This window comes from Haliotis rufescens, unplaced genomic scaffold (genome assembly GCF_023055435.1).
Source record: "Haliotis rufescens isolate VD_foot unplaced genomic scaffold, xgHalRufe1.0.p SCAF_19, whole genome shotgun sequence".
Classification (NCBI taxonomy): Eukaryota; Metazoa; Mollusca; class Gastropoda; order Lepetellida; family Haliotidae; genus Haliotis; species Haliotis rufescens.
Window position 1 is genome coordinate 17,582,600 of NW_025963879.1, and position 27,446 is coordinate 17,610,045.

General features: G+C 42.7%; 1 protein-coding gene across 1 annotated transcript in view; it reads right to left on the minus strand.

Moving 5' to 3' along the window:
- The window catches only part of LOC124137553, a 105,443-nt gene that overhangs the window by 46,192 nt on the left and 31,805 nt on the right, over positions 1–27,446 (minus strand). Inside the window, exons 26-44 of the mRNA XM_048398946.1 lie at positions 25,973–26,087; positions 24,569–24,876; positions 23,929–24,043; positions 23,110–23,333; positions 21,846–21,960; positions 21,128–21,426; positions 20,048–20,162; positions 18,442–18,629; positions 17,586–17,700; positions 15,792–16,111; positions 14,676–14,790; positions 11,638–11,897; positions 8,965–9,079; positions 6,984–7,267; positions 5,470–5,584; positions 2,968–3,626; positions 2,376–2,490; positions 1,853–2,127; positions 557–671 (exon numbers count right to left, since the gene is read on the minus strand). Coding sequence (XP_048254903.1) covers positions 557–671; positions 1,853–2,127; positions 2,376–2,490; positions 2,968–3,626; positions 5,470–5,584; positions 6,984–7,267; positions 8,965–9,079; positions 11,638–11,897; positions 14,676–14,790; positions 15,792–16,111; positions 17,586–17,700; positions 18,442–18,629; positions 20,048–20,162; positions 21,128–21,426; positions 21,846–21,960; positions 23,110–23,333; positions 23,929–24,043; positions 24,569–24,876; positions 25,973–26,087 — 3,967 coding nt within the window. The remainder of the gene's footprint in view (positions 1–556; positions 672–1,852; positions 2,128–2,375; positions 2,491–2,967; positions 3,627–5,469; positions 5,585–6,983; positions 7,268–8,964; positions 9,080–11,637; positions 11,898–14,675; positions 14,791–15,791; positions 16,112–17,585; positions 17,701–18,441; positions 18,630–20,047; positions 20,163–21,127; positions 21,427–21,845; positions 21,961–23,109; positions 23,334–23,928; positions 24,044–24,568; positions 24,877–25,972; positions 26,088–27,446) is intronic.

Sequence of the window (27,446 nt, forward strand, 5' to 3'; positions counted from 1 at the left end):
ACCCCTTCTAGCGGGTTCAATATGTTGGAAAAAATCTTTTTGAATATTATGCCCAGAAAAAAATTACACCGTACCCCTTCAGCGAAGTCTGGCAAACGAACGGGTGATGAGAAACTTCGTCAGTACAAATTCGAAATTTGAGATAAAAAATCACCAGACATGTTTATTTACCGTTTAAATTGTATTTTTTGTTCAGCTAGGCATTGTTTTATATCCAGGGATTAAGATTACCTTGTGTATTTTCTCGTAAACTAAGCCGGACACAGCAATCAGCTGTACACACGTTTTCTTGGAATCTACCGGTGATTCGGTCAAGGCACACCCAATGATATAACTTTACATGTCCCTTAATATGTCCCTTACGGTATTTCATAGTTCTCTAATCAACCCCGGTCGACATGATTATGTTTCGTCAGCACTGTACCTTGGTTTCATCTAAGTGGTAAATTCTAAGACCTGCATCACTTCAGGGTTTCCTCCCGTGATGACACGCCGTGATGTATCGTGATGTTCAAAGTGATGTAGAATTACTGACTCGTTCAATCACTGTACGTACTTTTCTGTGCAGTCGTATTTCCCCGTGGACTGGTCCACACATACACAATGGAAGTCACAGCCGTCTTCCCACTGTTGTCCTTGCTTGAAGATCTGGCCCTTGTACAGGCAGAAGTCTGAAATAGGGAGGGTCATGTGTAGAGGGAGCCAGACAGGGTAACAATAAGTACCATCTTTTAACGTCTGACATTTCGCTCTCTGGACAGACAATGTGTGTCCACAGAGACGGTAAAATGCAGTGAAACTCTTCAACGAAGTCATCGGGTACGCTGACAATAGATCGAATTATCCGAACTTCGAGACAACTGGAGAGCCAATATCAGACCTAAGAGCCAATGAGGATTCTAGATGGATATAGCCTCAAACAATATATGGAGTTAATGGAGAATAAATGTGGATGAACATTTTGGATATATTTATGTCGAATACTGCTGAAATACCCTGCATGCGTTTGAACATCAAGAATGGGCTTCACATGTAGACATTGTACCCGGGTTCTTCACAGTTCCTTCTGACCCGTGACCTGTGAAGATCCGGGGTAGAATAGGTCTTCAGCAACCCATGCTTGCCGCAAAAGACGACTATGCTTGTTGTAAGAGGCGACTAACGTGATCGGATGGTCAGGGTCGCTGACTTGGTTGAAGCATGTCATCGATCCCAATTGCGTGGATCGATGCTCATGATATTAATCACTGGATTGTCTTGCCCAGACTCGAATATTTACAGACCGCCGTCATATAGCTGGAATATTGCTGAGTGCGGCATAAAACAACCAACCAACCAACACAGTTCCTTCTATAGCATAAGTTAGTGTAATGAACCATACAAGATTCGAAAGAAAGGTTTAACAAAATTCATGGACGACAGGTATGCTCGTAAGTGACACGGGTATTGGTATTATACAATATTAGCGAGAAATATGTTTGTTTGATTGTTCTTTAACCCCCAACTCAGCAATATCCCAGCTATATGACGGCGGCCTGGAAAAAAATCCTGTCATTGGCATTGTGACTAATGATCCACACTGTCGGGGTACAATGACATGCAAATCAAGTATCCAAGCCTGACCCCTCAATTCATTTGGTCGCATGTTACGACCAGCAAACACTGATGAGGCTGTTCTAACGTTGAATCCCCATTCCCCATGGGGGGGGGGGGGGGGGGGAAGAGGGAAGAGGGAGGACTAGTTACAAGCAGACAGTTTAGCAGTGGTGTGATGGAAGTTGTGAAAAAGTATAATTTTTTTATTATCTCTGTATACTTGTGTTTCACCATGTGCGAAAAGATCCAAACTTACTCTCTTTGCCGGTGGGGTTGAGCTTGGCGTCCACCGGATTATGTCCACTGATGTGACCCGGGATGGCAGTGGGGAGGGGTGAAGGGTTAGGGTAGGGGGTCATTCCAGGGCCTAGGGTGGGGTTGACTCCAGGCTTGGGTGTGGCAGTAGAACCAGGGGCGGGGCTGACGCCCGGCATGGGGGTGGGGATGTAGCTGCACTTGGGGACCTGGCAGCAGGGGTCCGAGGGGTCAGTTACCAGGGAACATCCATCCTTCAGGTTATAAGATGGACATCTGTAACAGACACATCAACTCAGTTTTCGAAATATGTTTTCAGAAATCTCTTTAAAATCAGATCTGCTTGAAGATCTGAGAACATCCCCATAGAAGGTTGCGTCAGGTGAGCTATCAGATCAGCCAAACAGTGTCGAGACTTCTTAATTCTCGGTACGAGTGAGTGATGCATTCAGACAAGCATATCTCATTTCTGTTTCTCGAAAACGAATGCTATCGGGGAGTTCCGAAGATTATATACAACGTACCTGTCGAAACAGGTGTAGAAATTGTTCATGGCGTCCTCGCAACGGCATTTCTTGGTGCAGCCATCTTGCCAGGACTGACCTTGGCGGTAGGGTACTCCCTTGTATACACAGAAGGCTGACAAGATAAGATAAGAGATATTTATTCCACTTTCATCACTATTTTCACCACCATTACAACCACTATTACAACCACTATTTAAACCTATGACTGGGGATAGCCCATTTCTGGTGTACCCCGCCGTGATATTGTTGGAATATTGCTAAAAGCGGCGTAAAATCAAAGTCACTCATTTAACCACTGGACCACGCACGCAGATCGATGGACATTGTTGCCTAGTGGTGATAGCACACTACAATATTCTTATTAAGAATCTGTGTGCCTAATATCCAAAGGTATGAATTGAATCCAATACAAAATTCTGCACCAACTAGTAAAAATATGAATTGCTTCTAATATTTAATAAGAACCTTTGTACCTAATGCCCTAAAGTATGAATTGCATCTAATAAGAATCGTCATTCCTAATAAACAAAAATATGAATTGCATCTAATATTTAATAAGAATGATTAATTGTCCCCAATGTTTACTTACCAAGAGGATTTGGTGGGATTGTTGGTATAGGGCTAGGCTGGACTGGTATGCCTGGAGAATATCCCGGAGGGAAGGTTCCCCCTGGGTAGGGCGTCCTGGGGATGGGTGGACTGACACCTGCGGCGTAGGTGGGTGGAGTATACCCTGGGGGATAGGTTCCTCCTGGGTACGGCGTGTTAGGGATGGCTGGACTGACCCCGTTGTGGTAAGGGAGGCCTGGAGTAAATCCCGGGGGATAGGTGCCTCCTGGGTAGGGTGTCAGAGGAATGGGTGGACTGACCCCAGAGGCGTAGGTGGGTTGAGTGTACCCTGGGGGGTAGGTTCCTCCTGGGTACGGCGTGTTAGGGTTGGGTGGACTGATCCCTGGGGGGTAAATCATGCCTGGAGTAAATCCTGGAGGGAAGGTTCCTCCTGGGTAGGGCGTCCCAGGGATGGGTGGACTGACCCCTGGGGCGAAGGTGGGCGGAGTATACCCTGGGGGGTAGGTTCCTCCGGGATAGGGTGTCTGATAGTTGGGTTTAGGGGTGGCAAATGGGTTTGGCTGGGGTCCTGGTGTAGCGATGGGCTTGTTAAAGTCACACACCGATATATAACAGCAGTAGTCTTTAGGATCCGTTGCCAAAGTACACTGAGGGGGCAACATGGGGTAGGAGGGGCACCTGGGGAAAAAGAAAATGACAGAGGTGACCTTCTTAATAAAATAATACAATTCTTTATAACTGTCTTTGTGGTTTGGGCAGCCTTTTTCATCTTCCAGAGGCAAGGGCGTCAACTGACTAAAAAAGACTATTGCTACCAGTGACGTAAAACCATAGTATTACTCATTCATTCACATGTGTATATACTCGCACGCTGAAGTCTTTTCATCGAGACCGCGGCGCGTATAAGGGACGTAACTCGTCATGCAAATGTGATGCAGCATCTTCAACTGGCCCATCCATGTCCCATCTACCCGAGGCAAGGGAGTTAACTGACAGTTAAAGTCCAGTTCCCACCCTTGCCGAATTATGGAGTTATATTTTGGTTGGACTAATGAGTCCATGCATAGTCCAATCAAAAACGCGTAACGAAATCGACATCTAGTTCGGAAACCGCCGTGTTTCGATTGTAGGATGTGCAAAGCATGTGTACCGTCAACAGATATTTTTCAAATCTTTTCATTTTGGTGCTCACGTGATTTCATCCACTTCGCGAAGTAAGAACCGTTTTACCACAATATACATTTTGCTTATTGATGAGATCGCCTTGACTGGGTGTCGCCATTTCATTTGAAGCAAATGCAAGTGATAAGAGAGGTGGAATCTGACTAGTCAATAGTAGGGACAAAGAAGGGACATAATTTGTAATAGCCACTGGAGGCGCTACGATTGATCCCAGAAATTCCAGCGTCTAAGTTGCGCCCCTTGGGCACGCCAGAAACCTATGATTGTTGGTTCGAATCCTGGTTCGCTCCGATTATGTTTCTAGGTTTGTCAGCATCATACCCATGCTTGTAGGTTTTACCGAAGTGGTAAATGTCTGAGATCTGCATCACTTCGGGCTTTCCTCCCACATTAAGCTGATACGCCGGGATACTCACTCACTCATGTATTTATTCAACTTTTATGACAGGTACATTTTCCATTTTACCTTTAACTTCAGGTGTACCATGTATTTTCTCATCTCGTCTTTCCCCACAGGTTTGCTTTCCAATTTCATCTTTCATAACAGGTTTATTTTCCTATCACATTTTATGAAAGGTGTATTTCCCGTCCCACATTACATACCAGGAGTATTTTGCTATCTCTTCTTTCATTGGAGGTGTATTTTCCCATTGTACCTGTAATTGCAGGGTTATTTTCCCTTTTCACCTTAAATTACATGTGTGTTTTCCCCATTTCACTTTTCATTGCAGATGAAATTTTCCATTTACTTTATGATTGCAGGTGTATTTCCTATGTCACCTTTCATTGTAGGTGTATTTTCCCGTCTCACCTTTTTTTTGCAAGTGTATTTTGCCATCTCACCTTTTATTGGAGGTGTATTTTCCCTTCTCACCTTTTATTGTAGGTGTATTTTCCTGTCTCACCTTTTATTGCAGGTGTATTTTGCCTTCTCACCTTTTATTGCAGGTGTATTTTGCCATCTCACCTTTCATTGCAGGTGTATTTTCCCGTCTCACCTTTTATTGCAAGTGTATTTTGCCATCTCACCTTTTATTGCAGGTGTATTTTCCCTTCTCACCTTTTATTGTAGGTGTATTTTCCTGTCTCACCTTTTATTGCAGGTGTATTTTGCCATCTCACCTTTTATTGCAGGTGTATTTTCCCGTCTCACCTTTTTTTTGCAAGTGTATTTTGCCATCTCACCTTTTATTGCAGGTGTATTTACCATCTCACCTTTTATTGCAGGTGTATTTTCCCTTCTCACCTTTTATTGTAGGTGTATTTTCCTGTCTCACCTTTTATTGCAGGTGTATTTTGCCATCTCACCTTTCATTGCAGGTGTATTTTGCCATCTCACCTTTCATTGCAGGTGTATTTTCCCGTCTTGCCGTCGTCACAGACACAGCTGTACTTGCAGCCATCCTGCCACTTCTGACCCTCCACGTACACCGTACCCTTGTAGTCACACCCACCTGGGAACAGCGTTGACAGTCGTCACAGGGGGGTGAAGAGTGTTAACAGTCGTCACAGGGGGGTGAATAGCGTTAACAGTCGTCACAGGGGGGAGAATAGTGTTAACAGTCGTCACAGGGAGGTGAATAGCGTTAACAGTCGTCACAGGGGGGTGAATAGCGTTAACAGTCGTCACAGGGGGTGAATAGCGTTAACAGTCGTCACAGGGGGGTGAACAGTGTTAACAGTCGTCACAGGGGGGTGAAGAGTGTTAACAGTCGTCACAGGGGGGTGAATAGCGTTAACAGTCGTCACAGGGAGGTGAATAGCGTTAACAGTCGTCACAGGGGGGTGAATAGCGTTAACAGTCGTCACAGGGGGTGAATAGCGTTAACAGTCGTCACAGGGGGGTGAACAGTGTTAACAGTCGTCACAGGGGGGTGAATAGTGTTAACAGTCGTCACAGGGAGGTGAATAGCGTTAACAGTCGTCACAGGGGGGTGAATAGCGTTAACAGTCGTCACAGGGGGGTGAATAGTGTTAACAGTCGTCACAGGGGGGTGAATAGCGTTAACAGTCGTCACAGGGGGGTGAATAGCGTTAACAGTCGTCACAGGGGGGTGAATAGCGTTAACAGTCGTCACAGGGGGGAGAATAGTGTTAACAGTCGTCACAGGGAGGTGAATAGCGTTAACAGTCGTCACAGGGGGGTGAATAGCGTTAACAGTCGTCACAGGGGGGTGAATAGCGTTAACAGTCGTCACAGGGGGGTGAACAGTGTTAACAGTCGTCACAGGGGGGTGAATAGTGTTAACAGTCGTCACAGGGAGGTGAATAGCGTTAACAGTCGTCACAGGGGGGAGAATAGTGTTAACAGTCGTCACAGGGAGGTGGATAGCGTTAACAGTCGTCACAGGGGGGTGAATAGTGCTAACAGTCGTCACAGGGAGGTGAATAGCGTTAACAGTCGTCACAGGGATAGTGCTATCAATGCTAATCCGATAAGTTTCGTTCAACGGTCCGATGAATATGCAAAAGAGTTCACCTACCAGGAACTACTTTCACGCTCCCTCCATCATCTCAAACGCCGTATTTTAACGTGATTTCTAAAGTTATTTTAGGAAGTGAAATTATGTCTTCAACAATCGTTTATATTTAGGATGACAGAAAACAATAAAGCCATGATTATCCTCATGTGTTTCTGTATCGTAAATACCATATATTAGGAATAAAATATTCCGTATTCCTCATATAGGATATTTAGAATATGGAAACTCACTCAGCTAATCGCTATTTCACATAACAGTGCCTCATATCTTATAATCTTAAGGTTCTTGGGGAGTATATTGCAATTGGTGCTGTAATTTCGGGCAGATGTATTATACTGAACCTATACTGAAAAATATATGTTAAACCTACTTCTTGGGGCGGGTGTCATTCCCGGGCCAGGGGTGGGGTACTTTCCGTCTGGGCCAGGTGTTGGAATCTTCCCGTCAGGCCCGGGGGTGGGGCCTGGGACAGGCGCCTTGCCCGTCACAAACCCAGGAATGTTGGTGACGATGGTTGGTTGAGCGCCGGGCTTGGGGGTCGAGTAACCAGGTTGACCTGGGGAGGGGATACACTGTGGTACTTGGCAGCACCCAGGGTCCCGTGGGTCAGCGACCAGGGTGCACGTAGAGGGGATGTTCGTGAACTGTGTGCATCTGAATCAGATTTACCAAAGAATTTTGATGCAATGGTCGGAACAAACTGTATCTGAAATTATTATTTTCTCAGGAATTTTATATTCCAAAATCGTGTTATTTTAGTTGCGGCTCTTACTATATATATTTATAATTATAAGAACCATAAACATAACACTTTGGTACGGCTGATTGCTATTGCCGGATATTTTTACGCAGGGAACATTTTGACATGTCACCGTAGGCACTTCCCACGCTCCATGTAAATTGATTGCGAAAACGTAACGTTGACTCGTTAATAGTCACATTGCCACAAATATGACTTTTAATGAGTCAAAGTATGGCATTTATGATATATATATCCATTCTCTGGCAACTAAAGTTAATTTAGCGGGGTCAACAGCGGTAATCTGACCGTGGGTGCTGTAAATAACGGTGAGTTGTGTGATCTACCGATCACTTCACACACGATTTCGCCAAAATTATTGCAAACGATATTGAATGAAAAATTGATAAAATATCTCACAAACATAAGTCCAGATATACAATGAACACGATTTTAAAACCAGATAGTATAATAATGGGATTGGGTATTTCAGTTTGGATTTGTTGACTGTATTTCTGGTGTTACGGGCTCGCGGTGATCAGCTGATAGTGTTTTTTGAGAGGGGGAAAAACATGGTGTCAGTGTAAACCTTGAGTTTATTAAAAATGTAAGTAAATTTTGGGAGCCAATTGTTACCGCGCTATAACCGAGGTATTGAAAGGCACAATAGCGAGGGAACACTATATATGTTATGAAAGAGACACTTGAGTTTATTCTTTTTGTTCATACATCCAGCACCTCAGGCATGAGGTGGGCGTGACCAAAATGCAAATGTCCGATTGGCAAAAAAATATTTCCGGATCAGTGAAATAAACCTTTAATCTTCCATAAGCGGAATCTTTCTTGTCATTCCTAACGTCCAAGCAGTTTCTATTCCTTGTCAAAGGGGTAGTACACAAATATCGATCATTTAACGACCATAACAAATGTCGAAATTTTAATATCAGTGCATAGTTTTCTTTCTGCCATCTTGCTGATTCAGAGAATTTGTATGATTTGTTTTTTTCCCGGCAATATTGGCTTTGCTATATTATCCTGCAATATTGTTGTGCTGGATGTAAATAATTACGTAGCTGTAGTTACGAAAGAAAACCAAGTATTAAAACACTTACAAAACAATAATTATCACGTTACTTAAATGTCAATTATACAATGTATGCTATTTCTCATATCACTTTAATACAATTTGTAATTTGTATATGTATCATGTTTTGGGAGAGGCATTCAGATAAGCAAAATGTGCTTGTTTGCCAATCCCTTTATTGAAATAAATATGTGTATATCATATCGGACAACAGACTGATGTACTGTTATTAGTTAACTCTCTTTTCAACATAATGATATATATTTATCATATATCGTTATCGTTGCGATAAACCAGATTCGATAAATTTGGCATTAGAATCTATTTATAACGAACACGCTTATAACGAACTAGCGGATATAACGAACTGGTGTTATATCCGCCATTTGGTCCCAGCCATTTACTGCGTATATGCTGTATATATGTTTATAACGAACGACGGATATAACGAACTAAAATAAGTGGTCCCTTTGAGTTCGTTATAGCCATAGTTTAATGTACGTTTTGCTGATAAATTCTTTAGCTCACCTGTCTGAGCATCTGTAGAATCCGGTTTTCCCATTCTCACAAACACAGACCTTGTCACAGCCGTCATAGAATTGCTGGCCCTGTGTGTACGACACGCCCTTGTATGTGCAAACCTCTGGGTAGGAAAAGTCAGTGTATTATTTTTCTTGCATATTGGTATTAGGGCTGCAACGATACACCTAGGTCACGATACGATATGTATCTCGATACTTACATCACGATTCGATACGTATCTCGATACGCTACGATACACATAGTGACAAGAGAAGACAAGAGATAAATGAATTAAACTTAGTTCATTAGAATGAAAAATTAAATGAAAGTGAATGAATGTTCATGAGTCATAAAATATATACTGTAATGATTAATTTAACTTAATAAATCATCTGCCATTTCCATGTAATGGCTAGCAAACACAAAAGTAACAGTCCTACATATTTGTGAGTTGTGACTAGATGGTAGGAGTAAATACTAAATGTACCAGTGTCCAGTAACTAATGATTTGCCATTTTCATGTATAAAGGCAAAAAACAATTAAAACAATTATAGCAACAGCCATGTTATACACCATTTGAAAGGTCTAATCCTAGTGTTTATAAATATGAAAGTTATGTTTATCACATTATTTAAATAATGCATTGACAACTTAATTAAGTTCGTTGTAAATTATAAAAATGTGAGCTAACACATTCATAACGTCCAAATTAAGGACCAAAGAAGCGAAAATTTGACGATTTGGGGCAAATATAAGATTTCAAAAGATCTACTTATCATTTCTTTTTTATTTTCATTATTTACGTAATTGAAAAACTATTTTAAAAAGAATTATGAATAGTATCTGTTTTCACCATTTTCCGGATAACAGCGACTGTCCGCTCAGTAACATGAAGAGATACCTCCGTTTTCGAAAGCTTCGTATGAATAACACGTTCGTCGAAGACTGACATATGACACATCGCTAGAAAGCTTGTTTGTTCATCTACACGCTCGTAACATTGCCTGGAGTCTTTTCGTTGCTATAACATCAGATTTCATTGGATAACAATTTGTTTCTAACGACGCTTTCTTGCCGAAATCTGCTACAAGGTTCATGATTGGTCAAATTTGAGCACGTGACTTGAGGCAGGCAATCAAATTACAAATCCTCGTGTACGATGAATTTCAGATTTTTACGAAATATTTTGGTTAAATCGTGTTATTCTGAACGTTTTAAGCAGGAAATCGCGATCTATATTAAAAATATGGAGCTTCGTGGATGTATCATTTTAGGTTACAAGCTGTGACAAAGATTTTTCATGCATATATTTTGGCATTGAACATCGTGTCCGAGCCGAGAATTCGAGGCGCCGAAAGCCGAGATGTCATTTGACTAACATTACACGCGATCGCATGAAAAGATGGAAATAATAACTTAGCTGTAAGATTGACCACTTTTAGATATATTTTTATTGATTTTATTTATCACTTTGTTTAACATATTTAAAGATTTGCTTGAAACGTCTTTTTTTTGCTCTTTGACATGTCGATGTGCACCCGTTGTCGAAGTGTGTGTCCGAGAATTATATTTTCAATGACATTGCGGGAAATAGTGAATAACTTTTTAATCTATCGATAAAAAATGATAAATTGAAATAGAATACGTATTTCAGACATTGTGAGATGTTATAGATTTAATAAATGAATGGTATGACAGGTAGGTTCTTAAAACTATATACTATTTTGACGTGACTAAGGCTTGGCCGGTTAACCGGCCTACGGACCCTAGGGACTCGATGCTTCTTGGCCGGTTTACCGGCCTACGGCGTTGAAAGATTTAAAACGTATCTGTGATAAAAGTTTATTACAAAAAAACAAGACGTACGTATATACGTCTTTGAAAAAACGTATCGTGAAAAATCGAGATACAGCACCTCACAAATCGCACACCGTATTGTATGGAGTGAATCGCGATGCATCGGTGTCCCGGGATATCGTTTCAGCCCTAATTGGTATAATTACTCTCCCTTTACGTTACGTAAATGCATATACCATTAAGTTTTACACCCTTAAAAAAATATACATCTGCCCATGATAGCAATACCCTCTCCAACCTTCCTACATCCCTCACTCGGGGCGGTCGGGTAGCCAAGTGGTTAAGGTGTTCGCTCGTAACGCCGAGGACCCGGGTTCGATTCTCGACATGGGTACAATGTGTGAAGCCCATTTCTGGTGTCCCCCGCTGTGATATTGCTGGAATATTGCTAAAAGCGGCGTAAAACCAAATTCACTCACTCACTCCATCCCTCACTCACTCATATCTTTTATTAAAACAAAGTTACGTGAACTTTAATGACAGTTGGATAGATGCGATCATTTTGCTAAAACTCCAATAGTTTGAGTATGGGTACTAAATCATCCCATAGTTTTCCTTGAAAGATTCCCCTCCCATAGTATAGCATAGTATAGTGAATATCACTTGAAAATTAGTTTGAGGCATTAACTTGATCGAACTTTGTTTTAAGTAGGAGAAAGTCCTAAATCTCGCGATTATTTTCGCACGTGAAACTTGTTCTCGGCCTAACAGCCTTGAACAAGCTTCACATGCGAAAATAATCGCGAGATTTCAGACATACTCCTTTACATAATCAGGATTTGTAAAGACACATATGAGACAAGGATGTCCAAGCATCTTACCTCTAGGTTGGGGCACAGGGGTTGCTGGTCCTGGGGTGAAACCCACAGGGGGAGACACGCCCGCGGGGTAAGTCTGTCCCGGGGCCAGGGTGACGACGGGTTGAGGAGTTCCCTGCGTGTTGTGTGACACGCCAGGAAGGGGTGCGGGGGTCGTTGACTTCATATTGGGTGGGGGGAGACAAGACGGAATCTTGCAGCACGCATCCTTGGGGTCGGGCACCAACATGCAATAGGCTGGCACGTTGTTATATGCAGGGCACCTGGTTCAACACACGTCATTCATTACAATATGCATCAGAGAGGATGATGAAACGTGATGTTAAATTTCATTTTATTAAAAAAATATTTTTTTATCCATATAACTGTAAACTTTGAGCCAGGCCTTTGGTGACCTTCAATTGTTATTGTAATCATAAAATCCGCTCTGGTCAACAAATATCACTGTTACTATTTCAATAAATATCAATGCTTCTGCTACTACATCTGAAACGAACATATCTTACAGAAAAAAAGCAGTTTTTAGAATTATCTTAATTAAAATAAAAAGGAGCGCAGAGACTCTCTCAGTAATCTGGACTTGCCAAAAAGTATAGACTTGCATGGGCTGTATTGGATATACTTGTATAAGGGTCTGTGTAGCAGACTACAGATGCTACTGCCTTTACTACTACTACTACTACTACTACTACTACTACTACTGCTACTACTACTACTACTACTACTACTACTACTGCTACAACATGATCTTCATCTCTGTAAGTCCCCACTACTACTACTACTACTACTACTACTACTACTACTACTACTACTACTACTACTGCTACTACTGCTACAACATGATCTTCATCTCTGCAAGTCCCCACCTCTCCAGACACTGGTAGCGGCTTCTCTACTACTACTACTACTACTACTACTACTACTACTACTACTACTACTGCTACAACATGATCTTCATCTCTGCAAGTCCCCACCTCTCCAGACACTGGTAGCGGCTTCTCTACTACTACTACTACTACTACTACTACTACTACTACTACTACTGCTACTACTGCTACAACATGATCTTCATCTCTGCAAGTCCCCACCTCTCCAGACACTGGTAGCGGCTTCTCTACTACTACTACTACTACTACTACTACTACTACTACTACTACTACTGCTACAACATGATCTTCATCTCTGCAAGTCCCCACCTCTCCAGACACTGGTAGCGGCTTCTCTACTACTACTACTACTACTACTACTACTACTACTACTGCTACAACATGATCTTCATCTCTGCAAGTCCCCACCTCTCCAGACACTGGTAGCGGCTTCTCTACTACTACTACTACTACTACTACTACTACTACTACTACTACTACTGCTACAACATGATCTTCATCTCTGCAAGTCCCCACCTCTCCAGACACTGGTAGCGGCTTCTCTACTACTACTACTACTACTACTACTACTACTACTACTACTACTACTACTACTACTACTACTGCTACAACATGATCTTCATCTCTGCAAGTCCCCACCTCTCCAGACACTGGTAGCGGCTTCTCTACTACTACTACTACTACTACTACTACTGCTACAACATGATCTTCATCTCTGCAAGTCCCCACCTCTCCAGACACTGGTAGCGGCTTCTCTACTACTACTACTACTACTACTACTACTACTACTACTACTACTACTGCTACAACATGATCTTCATCTCTGCAAGTCCCCACCTCTCCAGACACTGGTAGCGGCTTCTCTACTACTACTACTACTACTACTACTACTACTACTACTGCTACAACATGATCTTCATCTCTGCAAGTCCCCACCTCTCCAGACACTGGTAGCGGCTTCTCTACTACTACTACTACTACTACTACTACTACTACTACTACTACTACTGCTACAACATGATCTTCATCTCTGCAAGTCCCCACCTCTCCAGACACTGGTAGCGGCTTCTCTACTACTACTACTACTACTACTACTACTGCTACTGCTACAACATGATCTTCATCTCTGCAAGTCCCCACCTCTCCAGACACTGGTAGCGGCTTCTCTACTACTACTACTACTACTACTACTACTACTACTACTACTACTACTACTGCTACAACATGATCTTCATCTCTGCAAGTCCCCACCTCTCCAGACACTGGTAGCGGCTTCTCTACTACTACTACTACTACTACTACTACTACTACTACTACTACTGCTACTACTGCTACAACATGATCTTCATCTCTGCAAGTCCCCACCTCTCCAGACACTGGTAGCGGCTTCTCTACTACTACTACTACTACTACTACTACTACTACTACTACTGCTACAACATGATCTTCATCTCTGCAAGTCCCCACCTCTCCAGACACTGGTAGCGGCTTCTCTACTACTACTACTACTACTACTACTACTACTACTACTACTGCTACAACATGATCTTCATCTCTGCAAGTCCCCACCTCTCCAGACACTGGTAGCGGCTTCTCTACTACTACTACTACTACTACTACTACTACTACTACTGCTACAACATGATCTTCATCTCTGCAAGTCCCCACCTCTCCAGACACTGGTAGCGGCTTCTCTACTACTACTACTACTACTACTACTACTACTACTACTACTACTACTGCTACAACATGATCTTCATCTCTGCAAGTCCCCACCTCTCCAGACACTGGTAGCGGCTTCTCTACTACTACTACTACTACTACTACTACTACTACTGCTACAACATGATCTTCATCTCTGCAAGTCCCCACCTCTCCAGACACTGGTAGCGGCTTCTCTACTACTACTACTACTACTACTACTACTGCTACAACATGATCTTCATCTCTGCAAGTCCCCACCTCTCCAGACACTGGTAGCGGCTTCTCTACTACTACTACTACTACTACTACTACTACTACTACTACAACATGATCTTCATCTCTGTAAGTCCCCACTACTACTACTACTACTACTACTACTACTACTACTACTACTACTACTACTACTACTTCTACTACTACAACATGATCTTCATCTCTGCAAGTCCCCACCTCTCCAGACACTGGTAGCGGCTTCTCTTGGCGTCCACACACTCGCAGTTGAACTCACATCCGTCGATCCACTTGTCACCCTGCTTGTGGAGCAGGCCCTTGTAGAAGCAGCCCACTGACAACAGACAGTCACATCTTCATCCTCCGAAAACATAGACCTTCCCCACCCCACACCCAGTCCCTTGACTGGCCTAGTCGTCTATGTAGACGCAATTCCCTGTGAAGAGTTGTGTCCCTTTGGAGTGCCAGGCTCCGGGTTCGATTATAATTTTGTTTATTTTTTCGCAAAAGAGGCACACGTCTAAGGCCTTCATCACTTCGGGCTTTCCATGCCAGCTAAAGACTTCAATTAATGACTTCGTGGCTTATTGCTGAACATTGGTATCAGACTCGGGCTAAGTGGCAGGCATGGTAAGAGTGATTTAAGTAAATTCAAAACTTTTTTATGATGTTTATGAATATAGACATAATTATTTCACAGATTAATATCTAAAAGTATCACACATCACTAGTTACGTCTAGCCGTCAGAAAATACACAGGGGCCATGTTCCTCAAAGCGATCTCAGCGCAATGGCGATTGTAACACCCGTATATTAACTTAAGATGGTACTAGCGCTAAGGTCGCTTTGTGGAACAGGGCTGAGGTAGATCTTAAAGCCCTTTTACATTAAGCTATCAAGCGCTCATCCAATCAGAATGTTACCCACGTGTAGCGCCCTTTAAAAGTTAGACAGGAAAGGATAACTCCTGCCGATGAACTGAATAACCTATCCCAACGTTTTAGAGTTATCTCCCTTTAAGTTGCTTTCAATTGCCTGTAATATTGAATTTTATCTCAAATGCTTTCAATTAAATATCTCAAGCTATCGAGCGCTCATCCAATCGATGGTTTATTGCACAACGAGACAACATTGAGTTATTTTTAGCATCAATGACGTTTTCAACACATAAGTAACGTGCAGCTATTTTTACGGGTGTCGTGTGCATAAAGAAAATTACATTATGACGTATTTACGTAACGTGGTAATTTAGATCTTCCAGTTATGGGTATCACAACACCACATGTACATTAAGCACCCTGTTCAACTAACATGGTGAGCGGTATGCATACGTACTTGTTGTGTTGTCAGTAGGGTTCTGATTTGGTTTCACGCCATTGCCAGTCAAAATCCCAGGGATAGCTGTAGGGACAGGGTATGGATTGGGGGTGGGGTTGACCCCCGGGCTGGGGTTGGGCGAGAAGCCAGGCCCAAATGTTGGAGACACCCCGGGCATTGGCGACGGAGTTGAAACACCAGGCAGAGGGCTGGGGGTGTTGGGGTGTGGTGCGGGGGTCGACTGTATGGCAGGGGCGCAGAAAGGCACCTTGCAGCAGCTGTCCCGGGGGTCAGTCTGCAGGCTGCAGGTGGCAGGGATGTTGTCATACTTCAGGCACCTGGGGAGGAACAATGGACATGATACGAATGTGTGATCTCATAAAAATCAGATCGTTGTACTCGCTACCGCTAAACAAAGATCTGAGGACATCCCATTAGGGGTCACGTCAGAACGACCTTTCATCCGAACCAATCACAGCGTCGCTTACCAGATCTTGAAAGTGACAGTCGGAATGTGTTTTCTAATCATGCAACTACGAAATATTTAACACGGGGTATTCTGAACGACAGTTACGGGTTTTATGATTATATCCATACAATCTAGGCCATCTATTAGCTATTCCAGAGTGTTCTTCTTATCAGTTTAAAGTTTTTTAATCGAGACTACGTCAACATATGTTTCAAAGCGTAGTCGCCAGTTTGAAACTAGTGTCATAAAGCTCGAGAAAGCTGCCTTCTGATTGGCTAATGTCGATTTCTTGTCAGTCATGTCATTGGTCGGTCAAAATCTGTGAAAGGTCGTTCTGACGTGACCCGTAATTGGATGTCCTCAGATCTTTGTTTAGCGGAGCGAGAACTAAGATCTGATTTTAATGAGATTGTACGAATGTGTGCATCTGGATCCGTATAATCGGAAAAAAATGGGTTATTAATGTTCTGTTATGACGGTGGCCTGGACCAGACAATCCATTTATGTGGGATATGATGACATGCATCAACCAAGTAGTAGCCGATCACGTGTGATTGAAGGTCTGTCCTATGACGTCACCTGACTATAATAACACCTGTAGGAGCCGGGCACGTGTGATTGAAGGCGTTTCCTATGACGTCACCTACCTGTGATTACACCTGAAGTAGCCGGACAGGTGTGATTGAAGGTGTTTCCTATAATGTCACCTACCTGTGATTACACCTGTAGTAACCAGACAGGTGAGTGAAGGTGTTTCCTATGACGTCACACACTCGTGATTACACCTGTAGTAGCCAGACAGGTGATTGGAGGTGTTTCCTATGACGTCACCTACTCGTGATAACACCTGTAGTATCCAGACAGGTGACTGAAGGTGTTTCCTATGACGTCACCTACTCGTGATTACACCTGTAGTAGCCAGACACGTGTGATTGAAGGTGTTTCCTATGATATCAACTACCTGTGATCACACCTGTAGTAGCCAGACACGTGTGATTGAAGGTGTTTCCTATGATGTCAACTACCTGTGATTACACCTGTTGTATCCAGACACGTGTGATTGAAGGTGTTTCCTATGACGTGAACTACCTGTGATCACACCTGTAGTAACCAGACACGTGTGATTGAATGTGTTTCCTATGATGTCAACTACCTGTGATCACACCTGTAGTAGCCAGACACGGGTGATTGAAGGTGTTTCCTATGACGTCACCTACTCGTGATTACACCTGTAGTAGCCGGACAGGTGTGATTGAAGGTGTTTCCCATGACGTCACCTACTCGTGATTACATCTATAGTATCCAGACAGGTGAGGGAAGGTGTTTCCTATGACGTCACCTACCTGTGATTACACCTGTAGTAGCCGGACTTGGCGTCTTCGCAGCTGCACTGGAGGTCGCAGCCGTCATTCCAGGAGTCGCCTTGCTTGAAGGGCACACCGTTATATATACACACACCTGGAACATGAGTGACATCATGTGGACAACAGTAACAAATCCAAATCAATGTATATGACATCTGGAGATATTTCAGATTCTTTCATGGATTAACATATGGATATGAAATTTTTATGTTTGTTTGTCGTTTAACACCTCACTCAGCAATATTCCAGTTTTATGGCGGCGGTCTGTTTATAATCGAGTTTGGACCAGATAATCCAGAGATTGACATCATGAGCATCGATCCACACAAATGGGATACGATGACCTTCATCAACCAAGTCAGCAAGCCTGACCACCTGATCCCGTTTGTCACCTCTTACGACAAGCATAGTTGCCTTTCACGGCAAGCATGGATTGCTGAAGACCTATTCTACCCCGGGTGTTCACGGGTCATGGTATTTTTAAACATTAATAGGAGGGGTATGACGAAGGCTTTCTTTGGCCGACGGAAAATGTAAAGGTTATAGTTATTGAATTGGTATGGAAATTGTTGTTAAAGTCACTAATGACCTGATCAGAACATGTTTCAGTAATCAATGATATAATATAATTATCTTGACTCTTTTGACCTATGGAATCTGTTTCGGCAGATAATCGAGACTGGTTATTCTCAGGCTTTGACGTTATAGATTCCCATGACATCTATAATGAAAATGTATAAGTACCATGGCTAAATGACTGACCCTGTAGGTTGATGTAGACATGACGTCTTTTCTTGGAGCATGACATCAATGTTCTCAGGGTCGGACTACTCACCAGTGGGTGTAGGAGCCTGAGGTGTAGGGGTGCCTCCGGTGTGAGGGGTGGGGGAATGTCCCGGCAGATATGTGGGTGGGAACAGGGTGGTGGTTGGTCTGAAGTCACAGTAGGGCTTCTTACAGCAGGGGTTGAGGTAGTCTTGGACCATCTGGCACTGAGGGGGGAGGCTGGGGTAACGCTGACATCTGGGGGATACAATGATTACAGGTGAGGTGAAAGGAGGTGAGGTGAAATGGGGCTCAACGTCGCCTCCACATTATTGTACTTATTTAGCGATGTGCATACACGTACACGTGTGGCTACTTGTACAAGTCCAGACTATTCTGGTTTTTATAGTGCTAGCCTATTGAGATACCATGACGCAGTTTAACATGAATACCCCACTCAGACACATTATACTGACTCCAAGCTGACCAGTCCTAGTTTCATCCCCTTTATGCCAAACGCCAAGCAAAAACAAAGTACCATCTTTTGGTATGACGCGACCGGGATTCGAACAAGCGACCTTCCGCTCTCAGGGCGGAGGGTCTTCAACTGCAACACGGAAGCGGCCCCACAGAGATATATTTATCTGAACGTGTTTTGTTAAACGCCGCTTTGAACAGTATTTCTGTAACATCACGTCATGTATTGGGAATGAGCCAAATTCGATTCACTCAATGAATGTTCATGGAACTACATTATTACCCCGGCCAATGGATCAGTGTGCACACGATTTCATTCTCAGCTCCCTGGGGAGTATTCAACCTAAACTGCCTGTGAGGCGCTAGAAGGTTAACAGTCACCATCTCATCCTACCGGGTACCCATTCACTGCTGGGTGAACAGAGGCATATATTTCTAACAAAGTCACTTGCCTAAAGACACACCACATGTGCTTCAGTGCTAGCAGGACTAAAATATAGCATGCAATGCAGATCCTGTGCAATGCAGATACCCTCCACACAGCTCATTATCATGACTACCACCGACAGTTCCTTTGGAATGGGGGCGGTGGGGTAGCCCAGTGGTAAAAGTGTTCGCTCGTCACGCCGAAGACCCGGGTTCGAATCCCGACATGGGTACAATGTTCTGAAGCCCATTTCTGGTGTTCACCGCCGTGATATTGCTGGAATATTGCTAAAAGCGGCGTAAAACCATACCCAATCAATCAATCCTTTGGAACGGAAATGTTTCAAAATTTCAAAGGTGAGCTGAGTTGGTTTTATGTGACTTATAACAGTATTGCATTTTGTCAGTATGTCAGCTTAATGCACGCACTTGGGTGAGTGAGTCTTGTTTTACGCCGTTTTTAGCAATATTAGGGGACAGGTCGTAAACATCTAGCATTTTGGTGGAACCCGCGAGTACGTGTGTTGTGGAAACAAACCCAGGTTCGTACCTAGGGATTCGAATCAACGATCCGCGGATCCTGGCACAACTAAGGGACGTAAAACGCAACAAATTGATGAAACCACTGCATCACCTACAGTATGGAAATGTGATCATACTTTAAAGACGCCGAATTTCAAAAGAGAGAGAAAAATGTTTTTTTCACTAGAATTAAAAACTTTGGGTTTTATCCACACGTAGGTATACAAACTGACAAAAAAAGCAGATCTTACTTTTCTGTACATTTGTAAGCTCCTGTCAAGCTGTTGAGGCACACACAGTCAAAGTCGCAGCCATCTTGCCATCTCTGTCCCTGTGTGTATGTCTTGCCCTTGTACACGCACACGTCTGGGGGAGGAACAACACAGCTACAGCCACTGCGACATCAACATCTACAGGACACCTGGGCCCACTTGCACAAAGCGATCTTAGCGCTAAGATGATCGTAACTCCCATGCTTTAACATAGGCTTATGATAGTCTTAGCGCTAAGATCGCTTTGTGCAAGTGGGCCCTGGTGTCAACAGGGCCTTGTTTAGCACAAACCCGACTGCCTATCCCATTCGGTCCACTCGACATATTCCGTTTCCTACATTATGTTATATTAAGCTATATGAGTTAAGAGGTGAGGTGAAATAGGGTTTAACTTCGCGTCCAAGATTATTGCACTTATATAGCGACATGCATGCACGTGTGTGTGTGTGTGTGTGTGTGTGTGTGTGTGTGTGTGTGTGTGTGCGTGCGCGTGCGTGGCTGCTTGTACTAGTCCGAACTAATGCTGATTTTGTAGTGCTAGCCCTGAGATACCATGCTGCAGTTTAACATGAATACCCCACTCAGACACAGTATACTGACTGCGAGCCGACAAGTCCTTGTTTTAGCCCCTTAATGCCGAGCGCCAGACAGGGTAACAACAAGTGTCATATTTTAACGTCTTTTGGTATGACGCGGTCGGGGATCGAACCCCGGACCTTCCGTTCTCCGGGCGATAAGACCACAAGACCATGTAGTCGGTCCTATATGATTTGTTTGTTAGTTGTTTAACGCCGCACTCAGCAATATTCCGGCTATATGATGGCGGTCTGTGAATAATCGCGTCTGGAACAGACAATTCTGTGATTGACATCATGAGCATCGATCCACGCAATTGGGATATGATGACATGCATCAACCAGGTCAGTGAGCCTGACCACCCGATCCCGTTAGTCGCCTCTTACGACAATATGAGTTAAGAACCGACATTGATATTCTGGAGGATGAGGTGACGTTTACCACAAAATCCTACTTCAAAAGTTTATAATTTTGTAAACTCACTTTTCAGGTCTGGTGCTTGAGTAGCACCAGGGCCTGGTGTTGGGTAAATCCCGGGGGTACCGGTATAGCCTGGGTAGGGGGTGACTACAGGACCTGGGGTGGGGCTGCCGTAAGGATTAGGGGCTGGGGTGGCCTTTCCTCCTGACACGGAGCCAGGGGGCAGAGTTGGAATGAGACCGTAGCCGGTGGTGTTGGTCTGCGAGGCGTCGAAGTGACAGTGGGGCAGTTTGCAGCAGAATGGGTCCTGCGGGTCAGCGGTCAAGGTGCACTGGGGCGGGAGGCTGTTGTATGACGGGCACCTGCGGATGAGCTCAATGTGTGAAGGTAGGCAGAATCATCAGAATATATTTATTTTATTAATAAATTTACAAAAATAAATAAATAAATAAATAAATAAATAAATAAATAAATAAATAAATAAATAAATAAATAAATAAATAAATAAATAAATAAATAAATAAATAACATGCATATTTATAATGCGCCATATCCACACCCTAAAGCATACGTACCCTTCGATTTTCAGTTTGAAGTATACAACCTAAACTGCCTGTGAGGCACTAGCATATTAACAGTCACATTAGCATCTCATCCTATCCAGTAATAATAAAACGCAAGCATTCTCAGCTCCCTGGGGAGATTACAACCCAAGCTGACAGTTTGAGAAGAATGTGAACATGACAGACATTGTCTCGAAGGCCCATTTAATTTCACCTACCTGTTGTTGCATCTGTAGACTCCCTCTGCCCCGTTTTCACACTCGCACTTGTAGTCACACCCGTCAAACCAAGACTGGCCCTGTGTGTAAGACTTGCCCTTGTACACACACACGTCTGAAATAGTTGGCAGGAATATAATAGCATAATAAAATTCCAGGCTGAAAAGATCTTAGAAATAGACAGTACTTGAAGCAGAAACCATTCAATAACATGTATACTACTCAAAACAAGTTTGAAGGCAGTGTTTTGCAATACCCACAATTCATATGAACACATCAGGTGTATTTAACGTCTTTTGAGCAGTATATATGAAGAAAAAAACATCGAGCATGACATCATTTCTGGAGATTCGAACATGCGCTTGCAACTTGATGACGTCGTAAATTGGACGACGTTATATTTGAGAGTGAAGTGTCTAGTGAGTTATTCCCCTTTGATGTAGCTGGACAGCGCAGATGAACGTAATGGACAAATGCGCGAGAGATGTGACAATCTGTATTGTGAGAAAAGGTACAGATAATCGACGTGAAACTTGTAAGAATATGCGGGAAAAGGCGATATTTAACGCTCCTCTCCCTGTTCATAAATTGGGCTTGTCCAACATTGCCACAGTCGGATTCTATTCAGGGAGTCATCATTATTTAAAAACGGGTAAACATGTTTCAAGCGTGTACTTTTTACTAACATCCTCAAAAGGCGGTACCTAATGTTAATATCTCATATGAGAAATAAACGACTCGTGTTCGTTGTTTATCGTACAATAAAACACTCCATTAGCCCCTAATGGCTTATTGTCTCCATGGAACGTTATTTCAGTCGTATCACGACGGTTCAGCTTAATATGGAAGGAAAAAAACACTAAAAGTGGGTTACAGTCATTTATATAAATATAAATACAAATTATTTGTCAATGGTGACGAGCTGGGGGAAGATTAAACTTTTAAAACAACAACCGTCCACTAAAAACAAATACAGTTTGAAAGTGAACAAACAATTTATTATATTATTCCAATTGTGTTGAACCATAAAATTAAATTATTATGAAAAATGAAATACTGTCATAGTCATGATCAGTCATACAGTTAAGCATTCTTTTGGGTGAAGAACGTCGGGAGCTATGTTTTCTTTGCGTTATTTTACCTAGCCTAGTACAGCCTATATAGTACTATTAATATAAGTGTTTTGTCGTAAAATATAAAGAACGACAAAGAGAAAAAAAGATTGACAAATAATATCTTCTTATGGCCTTAATCTTGACATTACCTTTAGGTGTTGGGGTGACGCCTGGTCCCACGTTAGGCGTGGCTCCAGGGGAGGGGGAGTAGCCGGGTACTGGGGTGAACGTCACCCCTGGGACGGGTGTCTGTCCAGCAGGGGTGGGCTGCGCGGTACCGGGGACCTGGGTACACTCGGGTACCTGACAGCAGGGGTTGGCGGGGTCCTTGACGAGGGTGCAGTAGGCTGGCAGATGCACGAACCGTGGACAGCTGGAGTTAGGCATAAGTAGAGGTATATTACATGGACTTCTCTCTCTCTCTCTCTCTTGTGCGCTATTTCACTATCTCCCACCATTCTGACTTTCTCTATCTGTTCAGACACAACCCCCCCCCCTCCGTCCCGTCTCATGTATGTTTGTATGTGTGTGTGTGTGTGTGTGTGTGTGTGTGTGTGTGTGTGTGTGTGTGTGTGCATGTATCGCTCTTTCTCTTTTTTGTCTGTCTTACTCTTCCTCTCCCTCTCTCTCTCTTTCTCTCTCTCTTGTGCACTATTTCACTATCTCCCACCATTCTGACTTTCTCTATCTGTCCTTTCTCATTCACTCACACTCACTCACTCTCTCTAACACACAAAACCCTCCCCCTATCTCCCCATGTATGTATGTATGTATGTATGTATGTATGTATGTATGTATGTCTCGCTCTTTCTCTTGCTCTCTTTTGTGTCTGTCTGACTCTCCCCCCCCCCCCCCCCCCCCCCCCCCCCCCTCTCTCTCTCTCTCTCTCTCCCTTCATCATTTATTGCAAAGGTACTAACTGGTTAAAAATCAAAGATATCCGCCTAATTTGTGTACAGAATACTCACAGCTCTGTACACTCGTATTTTCCTGACAGAGAATCTGTACACTGACAGTTGTAGTCACACCCGTCCCTCCACGTCTGCCCTTGATTGTACTGGCTTCCCTTGTACTCGCAGTGTCCTAGCAACAGGGGAGATCACTGTAAACTGCACTATTTTTTCTTATCATTAACCTAACATACATAAACCTAGGAACGAACTAGGCGGTTTTAATACGTTTCTATCTCGTGACTTTACGTGATTTGGATTATCTTTAACGTAACATTACAGTCCCAGGAAAACACTAATTTCATTACTTTCAAGCTTTTCTATCGAATTTTGCACTCGAATGATGCCCAAATATTTAACATGCCATTATATTGCAAGTGATATCTTGAAATGGCTAAAAGCAAGAGAATAAAAGTTTTTAAAGAAGTTTGTATTAATGTTTGAAGGGGAAGTGGGTATGTGTTTGTCACAGAACTTACCACAGAATTTTGTAATTTTAGCCGCAGAATTTTGGTATTTTTGTCGCAGAATTTTGGTAATTTTACCAGTCTTGGGACTGATAATATAATATTTTTTATTAATAATTGTATATAACTACTCTATTTTTGGTGGCACTTTGAACATTTATTTAGTACAAAAAAAGTATCAATTCACTTACTGATGGTCACTGGGCTTGGGATCAAGCCGCCAGGGCCGGGGGTAGGGTTAGGCACGTTGATGTGACCTACGATCTTGCCCGGGACAGCGGTCGGGACTGGGTAAGGTGTTGGATTGACTCCTGGGGTGGAACCAGAGCCGGGCTGAGGTGTGTGTCCTTGTGGGGGTGAGACGCCAGGCCCGGGGGTGGGGGTACCGATTGGGGAAGGTGTGCCCGGCTGGACAGTGCAGACAGGCGTCAAGCAACAGGAGTCCTTAGGGTCGGTGACCAGTGTGCAGGATCCAGGGAGATTGTCATATTTGGGACATCTAGAGAGTTTAAAAAGATGTTATTGATCTTTTTTATTTCAAATCAAGTTAAAATATCACATGATGCAGTTAATTGCGTTCATATTATCTGTCACCGCCTCCGTGGGCTAGATGATGAAGTGTCTTCCCAGAGAGCTGAAGGTCGTTGGTTCGATTCCCGGCCGCATCAGAAAAAAAGACGTTTAAAGATGGTACTTGTTGTTATCCTGCCTGGCGCTCGGCATTAATAGGGCTTAAACAAGGTCTGGTCGGCTCAAAGTCAGTATACTGCATCTTCGCGAGGCAAGGGAGTTAACTGACTGGCCAGTTTCCACCTGTGCCGAACTAGGCTGGAATTTCGGAGTTATGTTTTGGCTGAAACTAACGTGTCTATACATAGTCCAATCAAAATCGCATAATGAAATAGACATCCGGTGCGTAAACAACATGGCGGTTGCCGTGCAGATTTCAGTCGACGGCAGGATTTGCAAAACATTTATACTGTCAACTGTGCGTCAACAGTTATATTCCAAATGTTTTCAATGTATTTAATCAAGGTGCTCAAGTGATTTGATGCGCTTCAGGAATTATTGCCACTTTTATTACAAAATAGATCTTGATTAACGATTAGATCACCTTGACTGGGCGTGGCCATTTTGTTTGAAGCGAATGCAAGCGATATGTAAGGTGGAATATCATTGGTCAAAAGGAAGGACATAGAAGGGACATAACTCATAGTAACTATTTGTGGTGCTACGATCGAGCCTAGGAATTCTCGCCAGCAAGGATGGAAACTGGACTTTTATAGTCAGTTTACTCTCTTGCCTCGTGAAGATTGTATAGTGTGATAGTATCCATGTTCAACTGTGGCTTGGTATCTCAGTGGACTAGCACAATAAAACCAGCATTAGTCCGGACAAGTACAAACAACCAAACACACATGCATGCGCGTCGCTACATAAGTGTAATAAGCGACGTTAAATCAGATTTCATCCCCTCATATTATCTGTGCCAACAAAATGAAATGGTTGGTCACTCAGATCAAACTTTTATGTATAAATTATGATTTTTCTTTTAATGATTCAGTTTACATATAGAGCTTTGTCAAAACACTTACCTATCAGAACAGGTGTAGATACCCTTGGCGGAGTTGTCACAGCGACATTTGAAATCACAACCATCCGTCCAGACTTGACCTTGGACATACTGCACTCGTTTGTAATCACATGTACCTGGATAAGGGGAGATAACTCGCTGCGTTAGTAAGACATACCGTATGGACTTGCCTTCATCGTCCAGGCGTGCAAAACATATAGAAATTATTTGACAAGTTTCATTTTATTTTTATTTGTGTTTAGATATTTCAAACAAGGAGAATCAATTAATTTATCCATTTGTTGAATTCCAACAATGAAGATGTTATCAAATCTTTAGCAATGTATTTAAGACATGTAGTTTGACAAAGTTGAATATACATAATGCTACGTTCAAGATCACGTTGATTGACGTATGGACTTGTTAAAATGAACCGTACTATGAGTGAGTATGGGTTTAACGCCGCTTTTAGCAATATTCCAGCAATATCCCGGCGGGGGACACCAGAAATGGGCTTCACACATTGTACCCATGTCAGGAATCGAACCCGGGTGTTCGGCGTGATGAGCTAACGTTTTAACCACTAGGCTATCCGACCGCCCGAACCGTACTATGGGTCATATGGCCTTACAATACTGAATAAACTGTGTGTCTGTCTGTCTGCCTGTCTGAAAACAGTGATATCATTTTAATTGAGAGTGTTAAAGTTATATTGTTTTTTAAGCGTTGTTAATGTTATCTTTTCATGACTAATACAAATATGAAGTTTATAGCATGTACTCAAAGAAGAAAGGAGGTTAATTAAGTTTGTCTGTGTACCACAAGACTTTATTTACCTGTCAAGTACGTTTTGAAGTTTTGTGTAAATAGACTTAAAATGCAACTGCGATCATTATATGTCATATATCACCTGTATTGTTTATCTATTTATTTATTTATTTACATTTGTCTTTAAAGTGTAGTAAAACCTACAAGCTTAGTAAATTTACTATTGAAGTTATGAGAAAAAGATGAGTAAATATCACTTATTAAATTAACATAAATCAACAACTTAAACCAGTAGTTTTTTGATTTTTTGAGAGATGGATAGTAATCTCTACTAACTGATTAGTAAATTGAACTAATCTACGATATGTCGCCTATTAGTCTAATTAGCCAACATTATCAAGTGGTTGGTAAAGTCTACTAACATGTTGGTATATGAGTGGAAAGCAAAATTCACTTACTAAGTTAGTAATATTTACTAACTAACTATGTTTATCACATCAATAACATTTGTTTCACTGCTAACAACGTCCTCCAGATCCGCAGCAATGAGGATCAACAACCACGTGACATAAAGTAGATAGTATTTAAGCCAAGGAATATTCTGAAAGGTATTTGTTTTTTCCTGATATTTGTATTGCGTTTCTGCGCAGTCTTTAAGCTCATCCGAAAGGGCATGGGTTTAACAAATTATTCACGTTGGATGTCCTCTGTTCACGGGGCGATACATT